The following is an 18,154-nucleotide window of genomic DNA, read 5'->3' as shown; positions in this document are numbered from 1 at the left end:
ATTTTTTAAATATTAAATTAAATTTTATTATTTTCGAGATTAAAATGTAATTTTATCATTTTAATTTAAAATTTTATAAATTATAAAAGAGTTTAAATAAAAATTTACCAAGGAACTGACCCCATCTCAGCCCCTAATTTCGTGACTTATTTTTATGTATTAATTACTTAAATATAAATGCACTATAAATTATTAGATGTATGAAAATTTTAAATGTAATATAAAATACATGCCTGCACTCTGCTGCCAGCATACTATCATATTTGATATGATAATTTAAAATAAACTTAAAAAATACAAAAATGAAATAATTTATAGCTATTTGTATATAATTAATTGAACAACACAAAATCAATATGAAAAATAATCAAAACATGAAACGATAAAAAATTAATATAAATAAATATATTTATTAAAATTGACATTAAATATTTTAATGTGTCAAATTCTTTATAAAACATAAAAATTATATATTAAATATGACTTTACTATTGAAAAAAAATTAAATCTGAAAAATATATTGTTACATGTTTTTATATAGATTTGAACGATTTTTGTAACGCATGTCGTATTTATATTATTTTTGTATCATAATGTATTTTATGTATGGTATCATAGCGACTCAATTTAGAAAATAATTTGTGCGTTCATGTTGGATTTAAATTTATGTCATATTTTACATAATTTTTAATATTAATTCAATTTAAAGAAAAGATAATCATATTGTGATTGTGTTTCTCATGTTATGAATTTTTATTATAAATTTTACATGTGAATAATTTGTTGAATGCAAATTTAACACATTTTGTATTTGTATCATTTTCATGTTGTTTTATATAATTTTAGTTTATTTCATATTTTATGTAATTTATTATAATTGTTGACTTGGGCGATTGGTAAATGTATGAAATAAAATATGAGTAGAAGTGATAGTAGAAATGGGAACTTCTGCCATCATTACGACAACCTTAATAAAATAGGGGATAAGAAATTGTTTACGCTGTTTGATTTTTCTACATCTGTAAAATCTAGCTCAATGAGATAAATCTGCTACCTTTGAACTCAATACAACCAGTGATCCTAGTTCTAGCACACACCCAATGAAGAATCCTCACTTTTGTACTTCAAGAACTAAACCTCTCATCATTAAATTCTCCCCCTGAGAACCTAGTTGGTTAAACCAATAACAAAACATTTTACAATCTCAAATGCATAAAAGAAATGTTCCTCAATGAACTAGTAAGTATTCTTAATACTTTGTGTATAAACCTGTACAAGTCTCTCAAATATACAAGAAATTTCGCGACTTGCTGAAATATTAAAGATCAATCAGAATCCCTTTTAAACAACAATTAAAATAGCTAAATACAATACAATAATAATGACTAGAGAATTGATTTAACATCTTTGATCCAAGGGATTTGGTGCAATCAGTACAATCTAATCCTCAAGATAAGTTTCACCAAGTGAATTGATCTTTATTTGTGGGCTTTAATAATCTCATGATATCAACATATAATCCAAAATTTTGTTTTAATAATTTATCAATCATTGAAATATGACAAGTTACACTCTTTAACAGTGATGGTGAAAGTAGACACTTCCATTGACACATTGCAATAACTTTAAACACTTCAATAATAATCATTTAATTTTAAATAATTACATTTTATAATAACTTAATATTATTATAATAAAATGACTTAATTACTCTCACCATGATGAAAAAATACATTGCTTAGTTGTCATGAAATTATTTTGGCCTTCCAAACTCAAATTATGGCTTTTCATTAAGTGAGGGATAACTTTAATAGTAGCTTATAGATAATATGTGTATTAAGCATGCAATTATTTGAACACAAGTTATGATTTATTGGTCGAGTATTCACTTTCCGAGCAATAGTTTGGGTTTGATCATCATTGAACTAAAAAAAATGTTATTTAATTATAACTTTTATGTTTATTAGACGGTGCAAAATTTTTAAGTCACAAGAAGTTATATATATAAATATCTTTTCATCTGAGTCCCTTTGTGAATCCTTTGGGCTCTTGACGAAGGTGAGGCATAACTTCTACATTTGGGCCCCTTCGTGAACCCTTTGAGCTCTCAGTGGAGGTGAGGCATATCTTCTACATTCTGGTCCCTCCATGAACTTTTTGGGCTTTCGATAGAAGTGAGACATATCTTCTTCATAAAAATCAAAATTAGGGTTAACAAATAAATTTCATAACTACGAACATTCGCACTTTATTTCTCCCAATCAACACTATAATACCACCTTCTGTAAGCACTTATTCAATATTCTCGTAAAAAAACGTAACCCAAAAGTTATATTTATAATAATGAATAATCCTCTTGCTTACATTTTAACGAACAGTATGCATTCCTTAATTCTAAAGAATAGTATGTATTTCTTACGTTTCATATTACCAATGAATGGATCGCATCTCTTACATTTTACATTGTCAATGGATGGCTTGAACTTTCTCTATTTTACATTTTCAATAATTGCATTCACGATATACATATAACACATCTCCCTTGTATAAATTTAGATCCTCTAATTGACAACTGCACTACTTGAGTATACGTTACCGATGGTATATTGGTATGTGACTTGTTTCGTGATGATCAGTGGGGTTGGGATCGAGGTTTGGTCGAGGGTGTCTTTGCCCCTTGTGACGTGCGACGGATTATGGTTGTTCCACTTAGCTAGTTACGCCTTCCCGATAGGCTTATCTGACACTTTGATAAGAATATTGGTGAATATTCGGTTAAGTCCGCCTTTTGCCTTGCTTTTGACAAGTTCGCTGATTCACTTGTTAATAGAGTGGAGGGGCCTTGGTTGCCTCTTTGGAATGCTGATATTCCACCAAAGGTAAAAGATTTTTTGTGGCGTTGTAGGCTTATTGACAGAGGTTGTGCGGTGCTGATTAACTGTCCTCGTTGCGGACAGGTTGAGGATATCGACCATGTAATTTTGGGTTGTACTTTTGCGGTTCAAGTATGTTCGTTATCTACTATTGTTGTTCCATCTTCGTCTTTTTCTGACCGGTTATTCTCGCTTCTGCTTGGTGTCGATACTGCTTTGTTTGGTAGAGTGGTTGCTTGGTCTCTCTGGTATTTCCATAATCAGTTCCTATGGCATGCAGACACATCTACAGTGGCTTCGGCTTTTGCTGCTTCTTTCGGGCAAGATTGGCCTGTTGCACGATCGACCTACCAACAAGTGCGGCCTGCTACTGCTCAAGCAGTCGCTGCTCCGTTGTTAGCTGGTCTCGGCCACAAGTTGGCTGCATCAAGTGTAACATCGACACTGCTTTTAGCGAAAACATGCAGCAAGCCAGCTATGGACTGGTTGTTAGGAATAAAGGCGGTGCTTTCATATGTGAAGTCACTAACCCTTCCGTAAAACACTTAACAAAACTCAATGAAAACATACTTAAAAAAGATAATTTTGGGACTTGCAGTGTATACCCTTTATATAATAAAAAAAAAACTAGTTAAGAATAATTAATTGGGTAAATATTTAGTCCATTGACAATGTATTTTTTATTCCACAATTAGCTTTAGAAATTGATAAATATTTTTTAATATCTATTATTTTTAATATTTTATTTTACACCTACAGAATATTTGTCAACCCCATTGTAGAGTCTAAAATTTCATTAATAGTATAATAAATATTTATCTAATTATATTAGTATTATTTTAAATTTCTTAAACTTAATAAGAGAAGATGTATTAATCAATGTTATCAAATATTAAGCCAATATTTTCTTAAAATTTAAATAATAATAACAAAAATAACGAAATGAGGCTTTTGTTTAATTTAAAGGCCTTTTTTGGATGAATGTTTCTCTTCTGTATAGTGTGTTTAGTTTCTTTTTGTCTCACATTACAGTATTGTTATAATATCTAATTTTATCATTACCGCTATTTTTATACTAACAGTAAGTAAAAGCTCGCTCATCTAAAACGACCCTAAGTAAAATCATTGTAGACTTTTATTTGATAAAATTCATTTGGCAAAGTTTTACACTTAAAATGTCATTCAAGAATTGAACTTAAAGACTTGACTCTCCTTTAAGATTGTTGAATGGGGCAACAACTTGGAAAACAAGACTAGCTAGCAACTAAAACACGTCTAATAATATTTTTTTAGACAAATTAGTATCAATAAAAACCTTTTGAGGAAAATAAAGCTTGACCCTTGAAGAAGCATTGGACCTTGAACACATTCACCGGCATAAATAGTGAAGAGGAGAAGAACTAATAATCGAATCTGGTTCATTCAAAACAATAATATGGAATTAATAAGAGACTCTGATAGGGATGTTTTTTTTCATCATTTCTCGTCTCTTTTTTCTGTTAATAATAGTTCTTCTTTCATTAACGATGATATCACCTTTTATCTATTATCTTTAAACATCTTAAAATTTTCATCGAGGAAGATAAACACGCTTGAGCATGCTCGAATTTACATTCTCTTATACTGACAGTAATACTAATGCCAACCTAATTAAGACTCAATCAATTTCTTTTTGACATTTTATTTAACTCATAAATAAATAAATAAAACCACAAATAATATAAAATTTATATGTATATTTGCATTTTATATTCTTTTTGCAAAATAAGTGTGAATAAAAATAAAATCATCAATAATTTAAAATTTTTAAATGTATATTTTGCATTTTATACTTTGTTTTACAAAATAAGTGTTAAGTATATATATATATATTGGTTTAAAATATGCGGTTATTCTCTATATTTGGACAAAGTTTAAAATTTAGTCCATATATTTTAAAATTTTAAAATTAAGTCTTCTTAATTTTTCTAATTTAAAATATCAATCTAATCATTTATATTGTTAGTATTTTTCGTCAAAATTTGTCAACTTGATATGTTAATTAGAGTACTCGATATGGCGTTGCATATGATTGACAAGAAATAAATATGTTAAGTTGATAAATTTTGAAAAAATTACAAACAAAAATAATGATTGGGCTAGAATTTTAAATTGAAAAGTAAAAGGATTGAAATTTTAACTTTTAAAGTACAAGAACTAAATATTAAATTTTAGATAAGTACAGGGACTAATAGCATATTTTAACCATTTTTTTGTTACTTCAATTAAAGAACTAGACCGTTATATATCCCGCTCAATCTCAAAGCATATTCGAGGCTGTACTATAAAAGAACAAAAATTCCCTCTCTTTTTATTAGTGATCAAATTTAAGCGCCCAAACAATGGATGAAGACATGGATGAAACCGAAGCCCTCCCTCAGGTCCATTTGATTTCCAAGCTTAAAATGCCTGCGATTTTTTCTTTTTTTTTTTTTGTTCTTTTTTCTGTAAGATCTGTTTGGTTGCTGCGAAAATCTGAGGATAAGAAAGAAAGAAAAAAAACAATGCAAAAAGAACTTGAAATGATTTTCTCGCTTGTTTGATTCGCTTTTCAAAGAAAAAAAAAACCGAAACGCTCAACGTTCAAGTTTTAAAAGTTCTCTATTTGGCTATCTAAGGACAGGAGACCTTGATTTTTCTTTTGTTGCAGTATATTTTTGAAGTTTGTTTGATTTTGGCTTTCATTGTTTTGATTTTATAATTTTCATTGCATTTTCCAGTGATCCAAACAGAGTTGAATCAGATGTATATTCCAAACGACTTTTTAACACCTCAATCTTCGATTATTCATTAATCCATTTGCTTAATTCAAAAAATTCCTAGACATTCAAATCATGCAACCGCGTTTATTTTAATGTAAAATTCTATTCATACTAATTATTGACATTGTTTTATCATAGATAATGTTACCTTTTAAGTTTGTTTTGATCCTAGGAAAGTTTTGTTCCGCGTAAAGCTGTTACGATTATTTTCTTGCTAATGCACCTGTTTGGATGGATCTATATTATGCAGGTCTACATGGCTTGCATTCACCAGGGACATCGGTGAGCTTTATCTTTGATTTCGAGTTATTTTCCATTTCCTTATTGTGCCTTTAAAATGTAGAAAAGGAAAAGGAAAGTTTTAACAAGTACCGACAAGTAAGCGCAAACAGGAAATTAAGAAAGTAGCGGAGGTAGATTTCGTTAAAGCTGTTGATTATGGTGTAAGGTATCAACTGGGAGATTTTTTTTTTTCGTTTTTCAAACTCTGTTGTGCAGAATTGGAATTTCTTACTACGATTCCAGCATTCGTCAGCTTAATGTACTTGAAGTTTGGGATGATGGTAGCTCAGACTTCCCACTGATTGAACTTGGTATGAGTTCATGTCTATGAAAGGAACTGGCTTTTGAGGAAAAGTTCAAATTAATTAGAACTATCATTGCTTGCCCCATAATCTTTTCTCCCATTTGCTATGGCTTCAGATTTGTTGTTTTCGTTTAGTCTGTTTTTAACTTCTAATTGATCATATCTGTTTTTCTTTGTTTTGCTCATTTCAGTGAAATATCAAGCCAAGCCGGTGATTATATATACGAGTACAAAAACTGAGGAAACCTTTCTGTCAGCTTTACAACGAAGTGGTAACTTCTCTTGGTTTGGTTGTTATATAAACTTTCTTATTAGCTTGTGAACTTTATTTACTCTCTAAAATGATGCAGATGGGATGACAGAGACTCCCACAGTGAAGCTTGTTAAAAGTTCGATATTCACTTACGAACAAGCATGGCACAGGTACAAATGGATGGCATAAATGAACTGCTAGGATAACTAAATTTATAAACAAAAGCACTTAACTTGGGGTTCATTTTTCTGTCATTGGTAATCTCAAAATACTACACCCAATCCCAGCCCTCTACAGCAGCAACAGAAGCCCAAGATTCTTTTAATCAATCTCCCTAAAGATACTTGACCATATGGTTAACATTCATTGGATGCTTGACTGGAAAGCTCCTTCATCATTCTTTCATATGAAGCATAGGAACAAACTTACGGGAGATGTTGTAAATGGTTCGTTCCAGTATTTGGAAGAAGTCAACTAATATTGTAATATGCACGTACATGCTTCATATCTGCTGCTGTTATGGATTGATTGGAAGAATTTATATTCACTCAGGACATTAGTTCTTATTGTGAACTTTTTCACATAGGACTAACTGTAGTACCCTACTTACTCATTTTATACAGTAGCTTGATTCATTTTATTTTGCTTTCCTGAATGAACTATCTTTCTTATCATTCATACCTAAAATGATATTCTTCGATTCCAGCTTTAGTCATTGATATTTCTTCTCACCTTTTTTTTTTTCTGGTTTCTTATTTGCCTTTTATAGGTTGATATACCTTCGAGTAACAGGAATGGATGATGGATTAAACATCAAGGAGAGAATTTGCTATGTAAGTCATCAAAATATGACCCCCCCCCCTCTCACATATGATTATTAACGCCACCTGTCTTTGATAACATAATCTCTTAACCAGGATATTCCATTAGCTGTAATATCTAATAATAATTTCATTTGCACAAAGTTTACATAATTTCAGCGTTTAGTCATGGTTAAAGATTTTTATGTAATTTGTAAATAATTTTATAACATAATGATGTGGAAGTTTCGAGGTTGCTGTGGAATATTATGAAAATACTACTTCATTCATAATTAGTATATTAATGTAAATAGTTTAGAATTAAACACGATGAGAAAACAAGGCAATGTTCTGCTCAGTATAGCTTCTCTGTTTCAATCTTTGAAGAAATGAGATGTGTTCTTAACAGCATTCTGACACTAAGAAACTAAAGAAAAATGGTTTTTTAGTATATAACCTCTACTGGCGTGTTTGATCCTCCTCTTTTGGGGTTGTCAATCCCAGTACTCTTTTCTCATTGCAGTAAGGACACTCTAGTGAGCATAATCTCAGTTCTGTTGATATATGCATGCTCTTATTGCCTTTTAAACTATTGCAGCTAAGTTCTATGATGGACATGGGAAGTGATATCCAAGTTCGTGTAAGTGGGGGCCTTCTTGCTATATTAGAGAATGAAAGGATTGTAGATACCCTTGAGCAAATGGAGTCTAGGACTGCTTCAATTACAATCGATTCTGTTGCTGAAATTTCATTGTATCATTTTATATGAATTGATCACAATGCTCACAGCATCTGTTCTTCTGATTTTTCAAGTCAAAATTTACGTTCTATTTGGAAAAATAACAATAGATTTAGAAACCAGAACTCGATATTGCATTCCTTGACAACTAAAAAATAGGGACAAGTTTCTTAAGCTTGATGCTGCAGCACATGAGGCATTGCAGATCTTTCAAGTAGACAAACATCCGAGTCATATGGGAATTGGTAGAGCAAAAGAAGGGTAATTACATCCATTATACTGCAAGTATAAGTTCTTTCTGGGTATACTTTCAGATGTTTTAACCTGACCATATCTCTAACAGTTTCCTTTCTTTTTAGGTTCTCGGTGTTTGGAATCATGAACAAGGTTTGTAAAGTTACTTTAATTTTCATATTATTGTATCTTTTCTCACAGTGGAATAATTCACTTTCTCTTTAAACTCAGTGTGCGACACCAATGGGGAGACGTCTTTTGAGGTACTCGATCGAACTTGAGAAATCTGTTAAATTATTGCTGCTTATATTATATCTAATCTAATCCAAACACTTGGGCAATGGTTTTCTTTGCTATAGAAACTGGTTCCTCAGGCCAATACTCGACCTGGAAAACTTGAACAATCGTCTCAATGTCGTATCCCTTTATTCTTCAATCATATCTAGAAAGTGCTTGCACTTCCTGAATAAAAATTTCATTATGGTGGCATTTCAAACACATAATATCAGAACCTCCACTATCTTGAGGAATCCTATATTTGGTCTTCCAGCTATAATCTTAATCTGTTATTATCAAAACTCATAGCCTTTAACAAGATTAAGATATCATTCTTTCTTTCTTCCGAAGAACTGATGGTTTCTCTATGTGAAACTCTGAAATCCATGAAGGATGTCCCTCACCTACTAAAGGTATGACCACGACAGTTTAATGTTTTTTATGGTTCACTTACAATTCCTACACGTGGAAAAATGAAGTGATTATGTTGCATTAAGTACAACTTTTTTCCTCAAAGTTTTTCATATTTTTGCTTTTCTGAAATGAAATACTTTTAGATGCTAACTAAGCCAATTTATTTTTCTGATGGATTTTTATTTTCTTTTCGTGTGGAAGAAATTCAACTCACCAAGCTCTCTGTGTACAAGTAGTGACTGGATTGCTTTTCTAAAGGTATTGCATATTAACATTGCCATGCTGTCATTTGATTCTCTTGTCTGTCAATTGATATATATCAAGTTATAGATCCGTTCTTGGTAAGATGATCATCTAGATATAACATCAATACTTGAGGACTATTTTAATGATTTCAGTTTAATTAGAATTTATTGTTTCCTTAGCTACATACAACTTTTGAGTTTGAGAAACATAACTGTATGAAGAAATGTGGAGCAAATGGATCTCAATTTCAGGAGTCATTTCAGTTAGTGATTCAATTTGAATTTGAGAAATGTGGCTGCCTACAGCATTTGAGTTTGAGAAACATGAACTGTATGGAAAAACATGGAGCAAATTGTTCTCGGTTTCAGGAGTCATTTCAGTTAGTGGTTTAATTTTGTCCTGAAAGAATTATCTCACAAAAAGCATGGAGTTCTTTTAGATTTATGCAGCACAGTTTAACTTAATTTTCCAAACCTTCTTTGTTTTCTTGTAGAGTGTCTGTTCGCTCTTGCATGTGAACAAGATATTTGAAGTAGGTATTTCTGAAAACCTTAGAGAGCATATAGAGTGCTTGAACGTAGACGTTGTTACTAAGGTATCAAACTTGTTATTCATGAATATCCTCTTTCCATTAGGTTGGATGTGAAATATTTATCTATCTGATCTTTTCTCCAGGCTCGTTCATGCCTCACCGCAGAGCTGGCATATGTCTATGAATTGGTTAGTCATTTTCACTTTTAATATTCATTGACAGGCTGATGCTAAAAATTGCTGCTTGGTTTAGACATATCCCAATTAAATTCTTTATGAGGTTTGACAAGGAGATGCTTTAAAACTGAGAATATAGTGTGGAAATAGGAACTAGTAACCGATTATGCTACTTTCTTTTTCCCCTCGTGTCTCTTATTTTGCTTCATGTAGATTTGGTTCTATTTCTCATTTCAGTGACCTTTAAATAGGAAGAATATAGTCAGTAGAAAAATGCTGATTTTCCTGTTGCCTTCCTTATAACTTTCTTCTTTAAACTGACACATTCTGTGTTATAGGTCATCGGTGTTATTGATGTAAACAGAAGGAAAGAGAAGGGTTATGAGACACTAGTGAAAGAGGGTTTCTGTGATGAGGTTGGACATAAATTCTGATTTTTCTGTGATGAGGACAAAATGTTTTTTCTAGGAAAGTTTGTGTCCTTACATAAAACTTCCAACCTTAGTGTTTATTTCCATTTGTGCGCAGTTGGATGAGCTGAGACAAATATACGAGGAATTGCCCGAATTTCTAGAAGAGGTGCTTATTAGAGTATAAAGCATTTATGATGAATTCAAAGTACCATTTGAGGTTTTCTACAGAGTTATTTACATTATTTAGCATCTTCACAGGTTTCATCATTAGAGCTCAAGCAACTTCCTCATTTATGCAAAGAGAAGTTTTCTCCTTGTATTGTGTATATACATCAAATAGGTTGTTCTGTGTCTCTTCAGCATATCCATGTGTCAACGTATTTCCTGTGATATTAAACACAATCTTAATCTACTTGAAGTACATCTTAATTAACATTTAGCATGATAATCTTTGTTTGTCTGTCTAGGATACTTGATGTGTTTTTTTGAGGAACAACCCGATGAAATCACACAATCAAAAATTCAAGATCTTGAATTTTCAGTAAGTTGATGCATGCATCATATGGCTTCCTAAATTCGTAATTTTCTAACATTAAATTTTCAAGGCAAACTGAGTTGATATATGAATTAGATTTAAATGAATGCGAATGTTATTCCCATGTATATCGCATCTAATCAGAGAATATTCTGCGAAAACTCAGTTCTCTGATGCTGATGGGGAAACAAAGAGATTCTTTTATCGTACGGCAAAGACACGAGAATTGGATAGCCTTCTTGGAGACATTTATCATAAAGTTCTAGGTACGCTTTATAATTTACTTTTAAGTAGTTAATGCCTGGTGTGTTTTACAAGTTTCATCTTGCAACCCATCTCAACAAGCTATATCCCAACCATGCTGCTGTTAGCCAGTGAAAGATAGCGTAATTACTTAGTAGCGAATTTCTTTGTAAAATTATGTTATGGTCCCTAGTTGTGGATCGAGTCACTGGACGATCTGTAGGGAAATTGTTTGACTTAGCGGGGCTTTTCCACGTGCTTCTTCCACGCAAATGACCTATAGTGAACAAGTGGAACTTGTCAAAGGGAATTCCAGACCTTAGACTCGTTGAGAGAGAGATATAATTATATTATAATTATTTGACGTCTAACAAATTACTTCTTAAATTCATTAATGAAGATATGGAGAGGGCGATTATCAGAGACTTGGTCTTACGTGTACTAACATTCTCAACACAACTGCATAAGGCTGTGAACTTTGTGTCTGAACTTGACTGGTAAGAATTATAAAAAGTTCACTTTATTTCTATTTCACATTTTCTTCTCTCTGTAAACATGAATGTGTCTGAGGTAACTATATTAACCATAATATCTTTCATGTTGATCTTAGCTTTTTGTCGTTGGCAATGGTTGCTCGCCAGAACAATTATGTGAGGCCTACTTTAACCATGGAGACCATTCTTGATATACAAAATGGAAGGAACGAGCTATCTACTTAAAATTTCACACTTTTTTCATTTAGAAAACCTCTTAAGAGATCTTATTATTAGAATTAATGATGTTTTTCTTTCTTTTTCCAACAAGAACTAACAACTTTAGACTTGTGCTACAGGCATGTTTTGCAGGAAATGACAGTGGATACATTTATCCCCAATGACACAAAGATTCTTGATGAAGGTAAATTAAGTTAAAAGTTCAACTGTAACATGTAAAAATATCAGGATAAAACATTTAATCAATTAATCACAAAAAGCCTGTTCCAAATATTTCATTATGAAGTGGTTTTGTCCAAATCTACAAAGTTCTGTTATTTTCAGGAAGGATTCGTATCATCACTGGTCCTAATTATTCAGGGAAAAGCATCTACATAAAGCAGGTCAGTCTGGTGTACTTTTCTAGTAGAAGCATATTTGTATTAAGCACGTGCTTGTCTGCGCATATTTTCTAAGTTTTGATGGATTTTTCTATGTTTTTACTTGTTTCTATGAGATTCCTTCTGATCTCCAATATGATTGTGTTAGAAAACGTTATCAAATTTGTTTGTCCTTAAATAGGTGATTGGTGAAAAATAGATTGATTATGTTTTTGTTTTCCTCCTGTATAACATGACAGTACTAACAGAACTTACTTCTCCTCTTTGTTGGCTGTCCGTACAGCATTTATTTCTTTATCGGAATATTAATTTGAAATGTTAAATCCATGATTCTTAGAAAATAACTACTTTAATAGCCTACATAATCATCCATTTAAAAAGGTTTCAAATAAATTGCACTTACTAAATTATGGTTTTCCTAGGTGGCTTTAATTGTTTTCCTTTCTCATATTGGAAGTTTTGTACCTGCTGATGCAGCAACAGTTGGATTGACTGACAGGTATGTGATGCGCTTGTTGCTAATTCTTAAAATTAAAATTGCAAATCTCTGTTAGTACTTATCCAGTGGGTCACAGTCAACCATGTTTCCCATTTTCATAGGATATTCTGTGCAATGGGAGGCAAGCTTATGACTGCAGAACAGTCCACATTTATGATAGATCTACATCAAGTGGGAATGATGCTAAGGTATATCAGATTAGAATGATAATGATGGCTCCGTAGTTTCTCATGGAATGGCATGTCGTGATTAGGGATGGTAATAGATAGTGCGGATTTTGGATATTTGATTTGCATTTTGCAGATTCAGATTTGGATATTTTAGTTTCTATTTGCAGTAGATTCAGAATGGATGCAAATATTAACCATGGATATTCATTATTCAAATCCGTTTTACTTTTTCAAATAATGAGTTCGGATATTCATTATTTGAATCCACTTTACTTTTGTGGGTAAGGGATTCAAATTCAAATATCCTAATTGATTATTCGCTTTACTTCTAAAATTTGTACTTTAAATTTTGACTTACTAAATTCAGTTGTTTAGCATATTTGGATATGCTGCATATAATTTATTTAATTCGAATTCAGATTTAATGCTGATAATAAATCGACTTGGATTTTAAAGCTTATTTGTAAATACGAATTCAGATATTATAGAAATTGCTTTGTGCATGACGTTGAAAAATTTTACAGGCAGGCAACTTCAAGGTCTTTATGTTTGCTGGATGAATTTGGTAAAGGAACCCTGACAGAAGGTTGGTATCTTCCCTTTAACCTTATCACAAGATAGTTAATGCTGGTTTTGCAGTACTACAAATATATTCACTGAGTTATCCTATCAATTTGTAATTTAGATGGCATTGGTCTTCTTGGTGGGACCATAAAGCACTTCGCCAACTTAGATGTTCCACCGAAGGTTTTCTGATCTACTCTTCCTCCCACCAAATTACCGCCTATTATTATAATCTGATGGGTGCACATTAGCTCTAACTTACTATAGTCAGAATTATTACTATCTACTAGTTTCTGGATGTTAATGTAACCATTTTCAGTCTATACTTGTTTTTCTGTGATGTGGACTGGCCCTATGTTACCCTGACTCTTCATCACTCCTAAAGTATCCATCTCTAGTATGTAATTGAGCATGGTTATTGTTGAGCTGAAGTCAGACTTTCTCTAAGAGAAGTCTTCTAAGTGTCGTACATTGAGAGCCGTCGGCCCCCTCAACTATGGAGGTATTGTGCCTAGAGTATTTGTGCTCGATTTTATCCCTTTTTTTTCTCCCAACTCCGTGGAGAGCCCTCAACAAGTTTACGAAATGAGAGCACCTCACCTACCAAGGAAATGTGAGCATTTGGCCTTGGTTGGCTAGCTCAAGTGGTATCATTCTGACCCACTAATGCCATACAAGGGATGGGTTCAAACCCCACCAAGGCCAAATGCTCGCATTTCCTTGGCGGGCAAGGCGCTTCTATTTCATGAACCCACCATCAAGGTCTCTCTGCAGAATCCGGAGATAAAACCTGGGCATTAAACCAAACACAGACATCCCAAGCACAATACCTCCACTGTTAAGTGGTCCGTCAGCTTCCAATGGATTACACTTCGAAGTTTTCTCCTGGAGCGAGTCTGATCTCCCCTCAATAGTTATAAAAGTAATATCTTTAAAACATATAGAAAAACTTGAAGAAAAAGTTAAGCATATTTATATCAACATTCACCCTTGAGTTTGGGTAACATAGGTGTGCTCTCATATGGAGCTAAGCACTAAAACTGCAAAGTGTTTTTCTTAGCCTGTTTAATTACTTGGCTTTCTGATTTACTACACTTTTCCAAGCTCAGGGAGGCACACACATTACTTGGCTGTAGATTTAATGAAACATGACATTTACGGTGGTTAACGAAGTTATGAAAGGATTTAAGCAAAAAACAGACTGCATAGTGAATGATTGGCTGTGTATTTACTATAATAGTAATCAGTAAATTATTGGGATTATGAGGTAATATTGTATTTGCAGGTTCTGGTGTGCACTCACTTGACTGAGTTATTTAATGAAAGTTGCTTACCAAAGGTACAAATTATTGCATACTTGCTGCACAATTAAATGGCATATTCAGCTAGAGAAAAAAAAAAAGAACATTGGCCTTTTACCTTTATTTTTACTTAAACTTTTCCATTCTACAATCATTTTCAGTCTGAGAAAATCAACTTTTACACTATGAGTGTGCTACGGCCTGACGAGAACTCTACAAATGTTGAAGACATCATCTTTCTGTACCGGTACAATTCTGTTGCATTTATATCACGTTACATCATCTTTCTGTATCGGTACAGTTCCGTTGCATTTATATCACGTTACCGGAATCACAGTAACATGTTAAAATCTGCCATTGATGACTATACCATCTAATAGCTCAGAAAGGAGGAGATGACAACCTAGGACCCTTACAGATTTCTTGCTAGTGTTTGTCTAAGGGTTAATATTCTATTTGGTCTCTGAGTTTGGTTTCAATGTTCAATTGATATCTACAGGTTTATTTTTTGTCTCAATTTAGCACTTGAGTTTAGCTTTAATGTTCAGTTTGATACTTGAATGTTCAGTTTGATACCTGAGTTTTTTCAACTTGATACTTCTATATTTTTTTTTCACTAGAAAACATTTGTCAAATATCCATTGAGCCACATGATATCGTTTAGTCTAAATATCAAATTAAACATTGAGGCCAAACTCATGTACCAAATGGTATAATAACCCTTTGTCTGGTTTTAATTGTTACCAAAGACCAACCTAGCTGATTTGGTGTGTTAATATACATTTTATTGAACCACCTAGATGTATCATATATAATTTCATATTTGCAGTTTTTGGGTCAGACCTATGAATTCCATTGTCTTTATACTTTACATATAGTTTAATTTAATAATCAAGACAACAATTGCATATGCATTCTTGCAGGTTAGTTCCCGGACACGCAGCTCTGAGCTATGGTGATTTTTTCTTTCTCTATTATTTTTAGTTTATATAACTTGGGGATTCATGATAGAAATCTTAACTGAAAATCGTATGAATTACTTCATATTTCCTGCAGGGCTACATTGTGCATTACTAGCAGGTAAGTTTCGAATCTCCTAAAGCTGAGTTTGTTGCTTTCATCCCTATATGCATAGAGATAGTTAAAGCATCTAGCAAGTTTTCTAATTAGGCATAATAACTTATTTGAACTTTTAACTTTATAAAAAAAAATTTTTTAGCTCTCTATGTAATTTTTTTGCCTCTTTTAACCCTTGAAGTTACGTTATTTGTGAAATCACCCCATAATGGATTGAAAAGTTAACGACTATTAACTTTGCTGATGTGTCATACATGTGGATTGCGACGTGAGTGCCACATTATTAATTAATTAATTTAAAATTTCAAAATTCAAAAATTATAAAAATTATTAAATTAGTTGTTAACATTATTAAAAATGTATAAAAATTAAAAAAATAAAAATATTTTTTAATTTTTAAATAATTAATTAATTGTTGACGTGGCATATATGTGGATATCACGTCTACAAAGTTAACAGGCATTAAATTTTCAATCCATTCTAGGGTGATTTGACAAATAATGCTTATTTAATGGCTAGAAAGGAAAAAATAAATAAGGGTTAAAATGAGTCTTTTTGTAAAGTTGGAGGACCAAATAATTTTAATTACGGAATGTGCAATCAAGTCCTAGGATAGAACTAAGTAATATAATTATGGTTAAATTGTCATAAGCCTTTGTACTTTTTAAAAATTTAGAATTTAGTCTATTTACTTTTATTTTTAAGAATTTAATTGTCTATTTTTAGATTTCAAAATTTAGGTTCAACTGTTAATCTTGTTAAATTTTTTATTAAATTTGTTGCTATGATATTTTGAAATAAACAAAAATACCCACTTAATGGCCATGTAAGTAAAAAATAATGTAATCAAACTGAATTTAATAAAATTTAATAATATTAATAGTTGAACTTAAATTTTAAAAATTAAAAATAGAGATATTAAATTTTAGAAATAAAAATATAAAAACTAAAATTTAAATTAAAAAAGGACAAATTTAAAGTATGTCATAGTAAATTTATTAAAAGTGCTCACTGAAGATCGTCTAAATACTGACGTAGACTCTGATAAATTATAAGTCAATAGACGATTTTTCATATACACTATTATGAATTTTATTTGCTTGCACCAACATCAAATGCTCTGTAGTATAGCTTTATTATTTGGACTTTTTATTTTTTAAGTATTCATATCTGATACTTAAATTAGGTATACTGATGTAGGGATATGATTTTAAGAAAAAAAATTAAATACATGAAAAAAATTTTAAAAATCTAATGATATTTTTGTAGGATACATATCCGTGACATCTAAACCCGAATGTAACAGATTTGTACGAGACTAAATTGCTATTCTGACCAACAATACTTTGATACTTTAACCACATACAAATTTTTGAAAGCCAAATGAATCTAAAAACCTAAAATTATTGATCATGAAGGAATTGCATGATTCCTCTATTCATCATGTAGGTGTCCCAGATGAAGTAATTAACAGAGCAACATTAATCTTGGATGCTATTGAAAAAAATAAGAACGTGGAGCGATTATGCAATGAGAAAATATCAGCCAAAGACGAGCAATATAAGGTTCTACTTTCACGACTTAAAAAAAGAAAAAAAGAAAAAGAATAAGACTATCCTATTGTTTATTTCATGCTTTTATTCATATATTCTGTCTCATTGATTGGGCCTAAATTCAGACTGCAGTTGACAAGATGTTGGCCTATGATTTACTTAAGGGTGACCTCAATGCCTTCTTCCAAGATATATGAATACTTTAATTCTAAATCATGAAAGGTATGTCCTTGCACTGGCCTGTATATTCGTCAGTTTTGGTACATTTTACATTTTGGCTCTTTGGTAGTCTGAATACGTAATACAGATATAACACGACATGAAAACAGAAATATCGAAGTTTCCAAAAAGTTAGGATATTAAATTTCTTATATAATAATATAATATAAAAAAGTTATTTATACTTATCAATTGAACATCGATTAGAACAAAGTTACTCATTGTTGATTCTGAATTTAGAAGTAGAAGGAAAAAAAAAAATCTCTTGATGGGCTCTTATGTGTCAATTTTCATACATGAGGATATGTATTTTGTTAGGTTTTGATATATCTAAGGATCAAATACTTTACCTATATTTGAGTATTTGTCGAACACAGATATTTAAGGATACACTTATTTTGTCATGTCAGAGCCGTGTCTGACACTTTGACACTCTCCTTTACAAGTATTTGTGTCTCATATATGTTAAATAATATGTGTCAATTTTTATATACAAATATATGTATTTTGTTAATTTTTATATAATAAAGGATCATATACTTTACTGATATCTAAGT

The 18,154-nt window shown here is 31.6% G+C and overlaps 1 protein-coding gene across 1 annotated transcript; it reads left to right on the top strand.

Moving 5' to 3' along the window:
• Positions 1–5,254: 5,254 nt before the first annotated feature.
• On the top strand, positions 5,255–17,575 carry LOC108451064 (DNA mismatch repair protein MSH5). Its single transcript, XM_017748798.1, has 34 exons — positions 5,255–5,293; positions 5,925–5,956; positions 6,173–6,267; positions 6,452–6,532; positions 6,611–6,683; positions 7,283–7,346; positions 7,912–8,066; positions 8,212–8,313; positions 8,412–8,439; positions 8,518–8,549; positions 8,646–8,703; positions 8,889–8,975; positions 9,178–9,234; positions 9,716–9,817; positions 9,898–9,942; positions 10,269–10,346; positions 10,459–10,509; positions 10,602–10,683; positions 10,811–10,884; positions 11,045–11,144; positions 11,522–11,618; positions 11,732–11,827; positions 11,954–12,018; positions 12,159–12,217; positions 12,637–12,713; positions 12,815–12,901; positions 13,408–13,469; positions 13,569–13,630; positions 14,733–14,786; positions 14,910–14,995; positions 15,672–15,703; positions 15,805–15,828; positions 17,275–17,390; positions 17,504–17,575. Exons 1-34 carry the CDS (start codon positions 5,255–5,257, stop codon positions 17,573–17,575), a joined length of 2,424 nt encoding a protein of 807 aa, XP_017604287.1.
• The last annotated feature ends 579 nt before the right edge of the window (positions 17,576–18,154 follow it).

The sequence above is a fragment of the Gossypium arboreum genome, chromosome 5 (genome assembly GCF_025698485.1).
Source record: "Gossypium arboreum isolate Shixiya-1 chromosome 5, ASM2569848v2, whole genome shotgun sequence".
Taxonomy (NCBI): domain Eukaryota; kingdom Viridiplantae; phylum Streptophyta; class Magnoliopsida; order Malvales; family Malvaceae; genus Gossypium; species Gossypium arboreum.
Note: the sequence above shows the minus strand (reverse complement) of the source record. Positions and strands in the feature narration are given on the sequence as shown.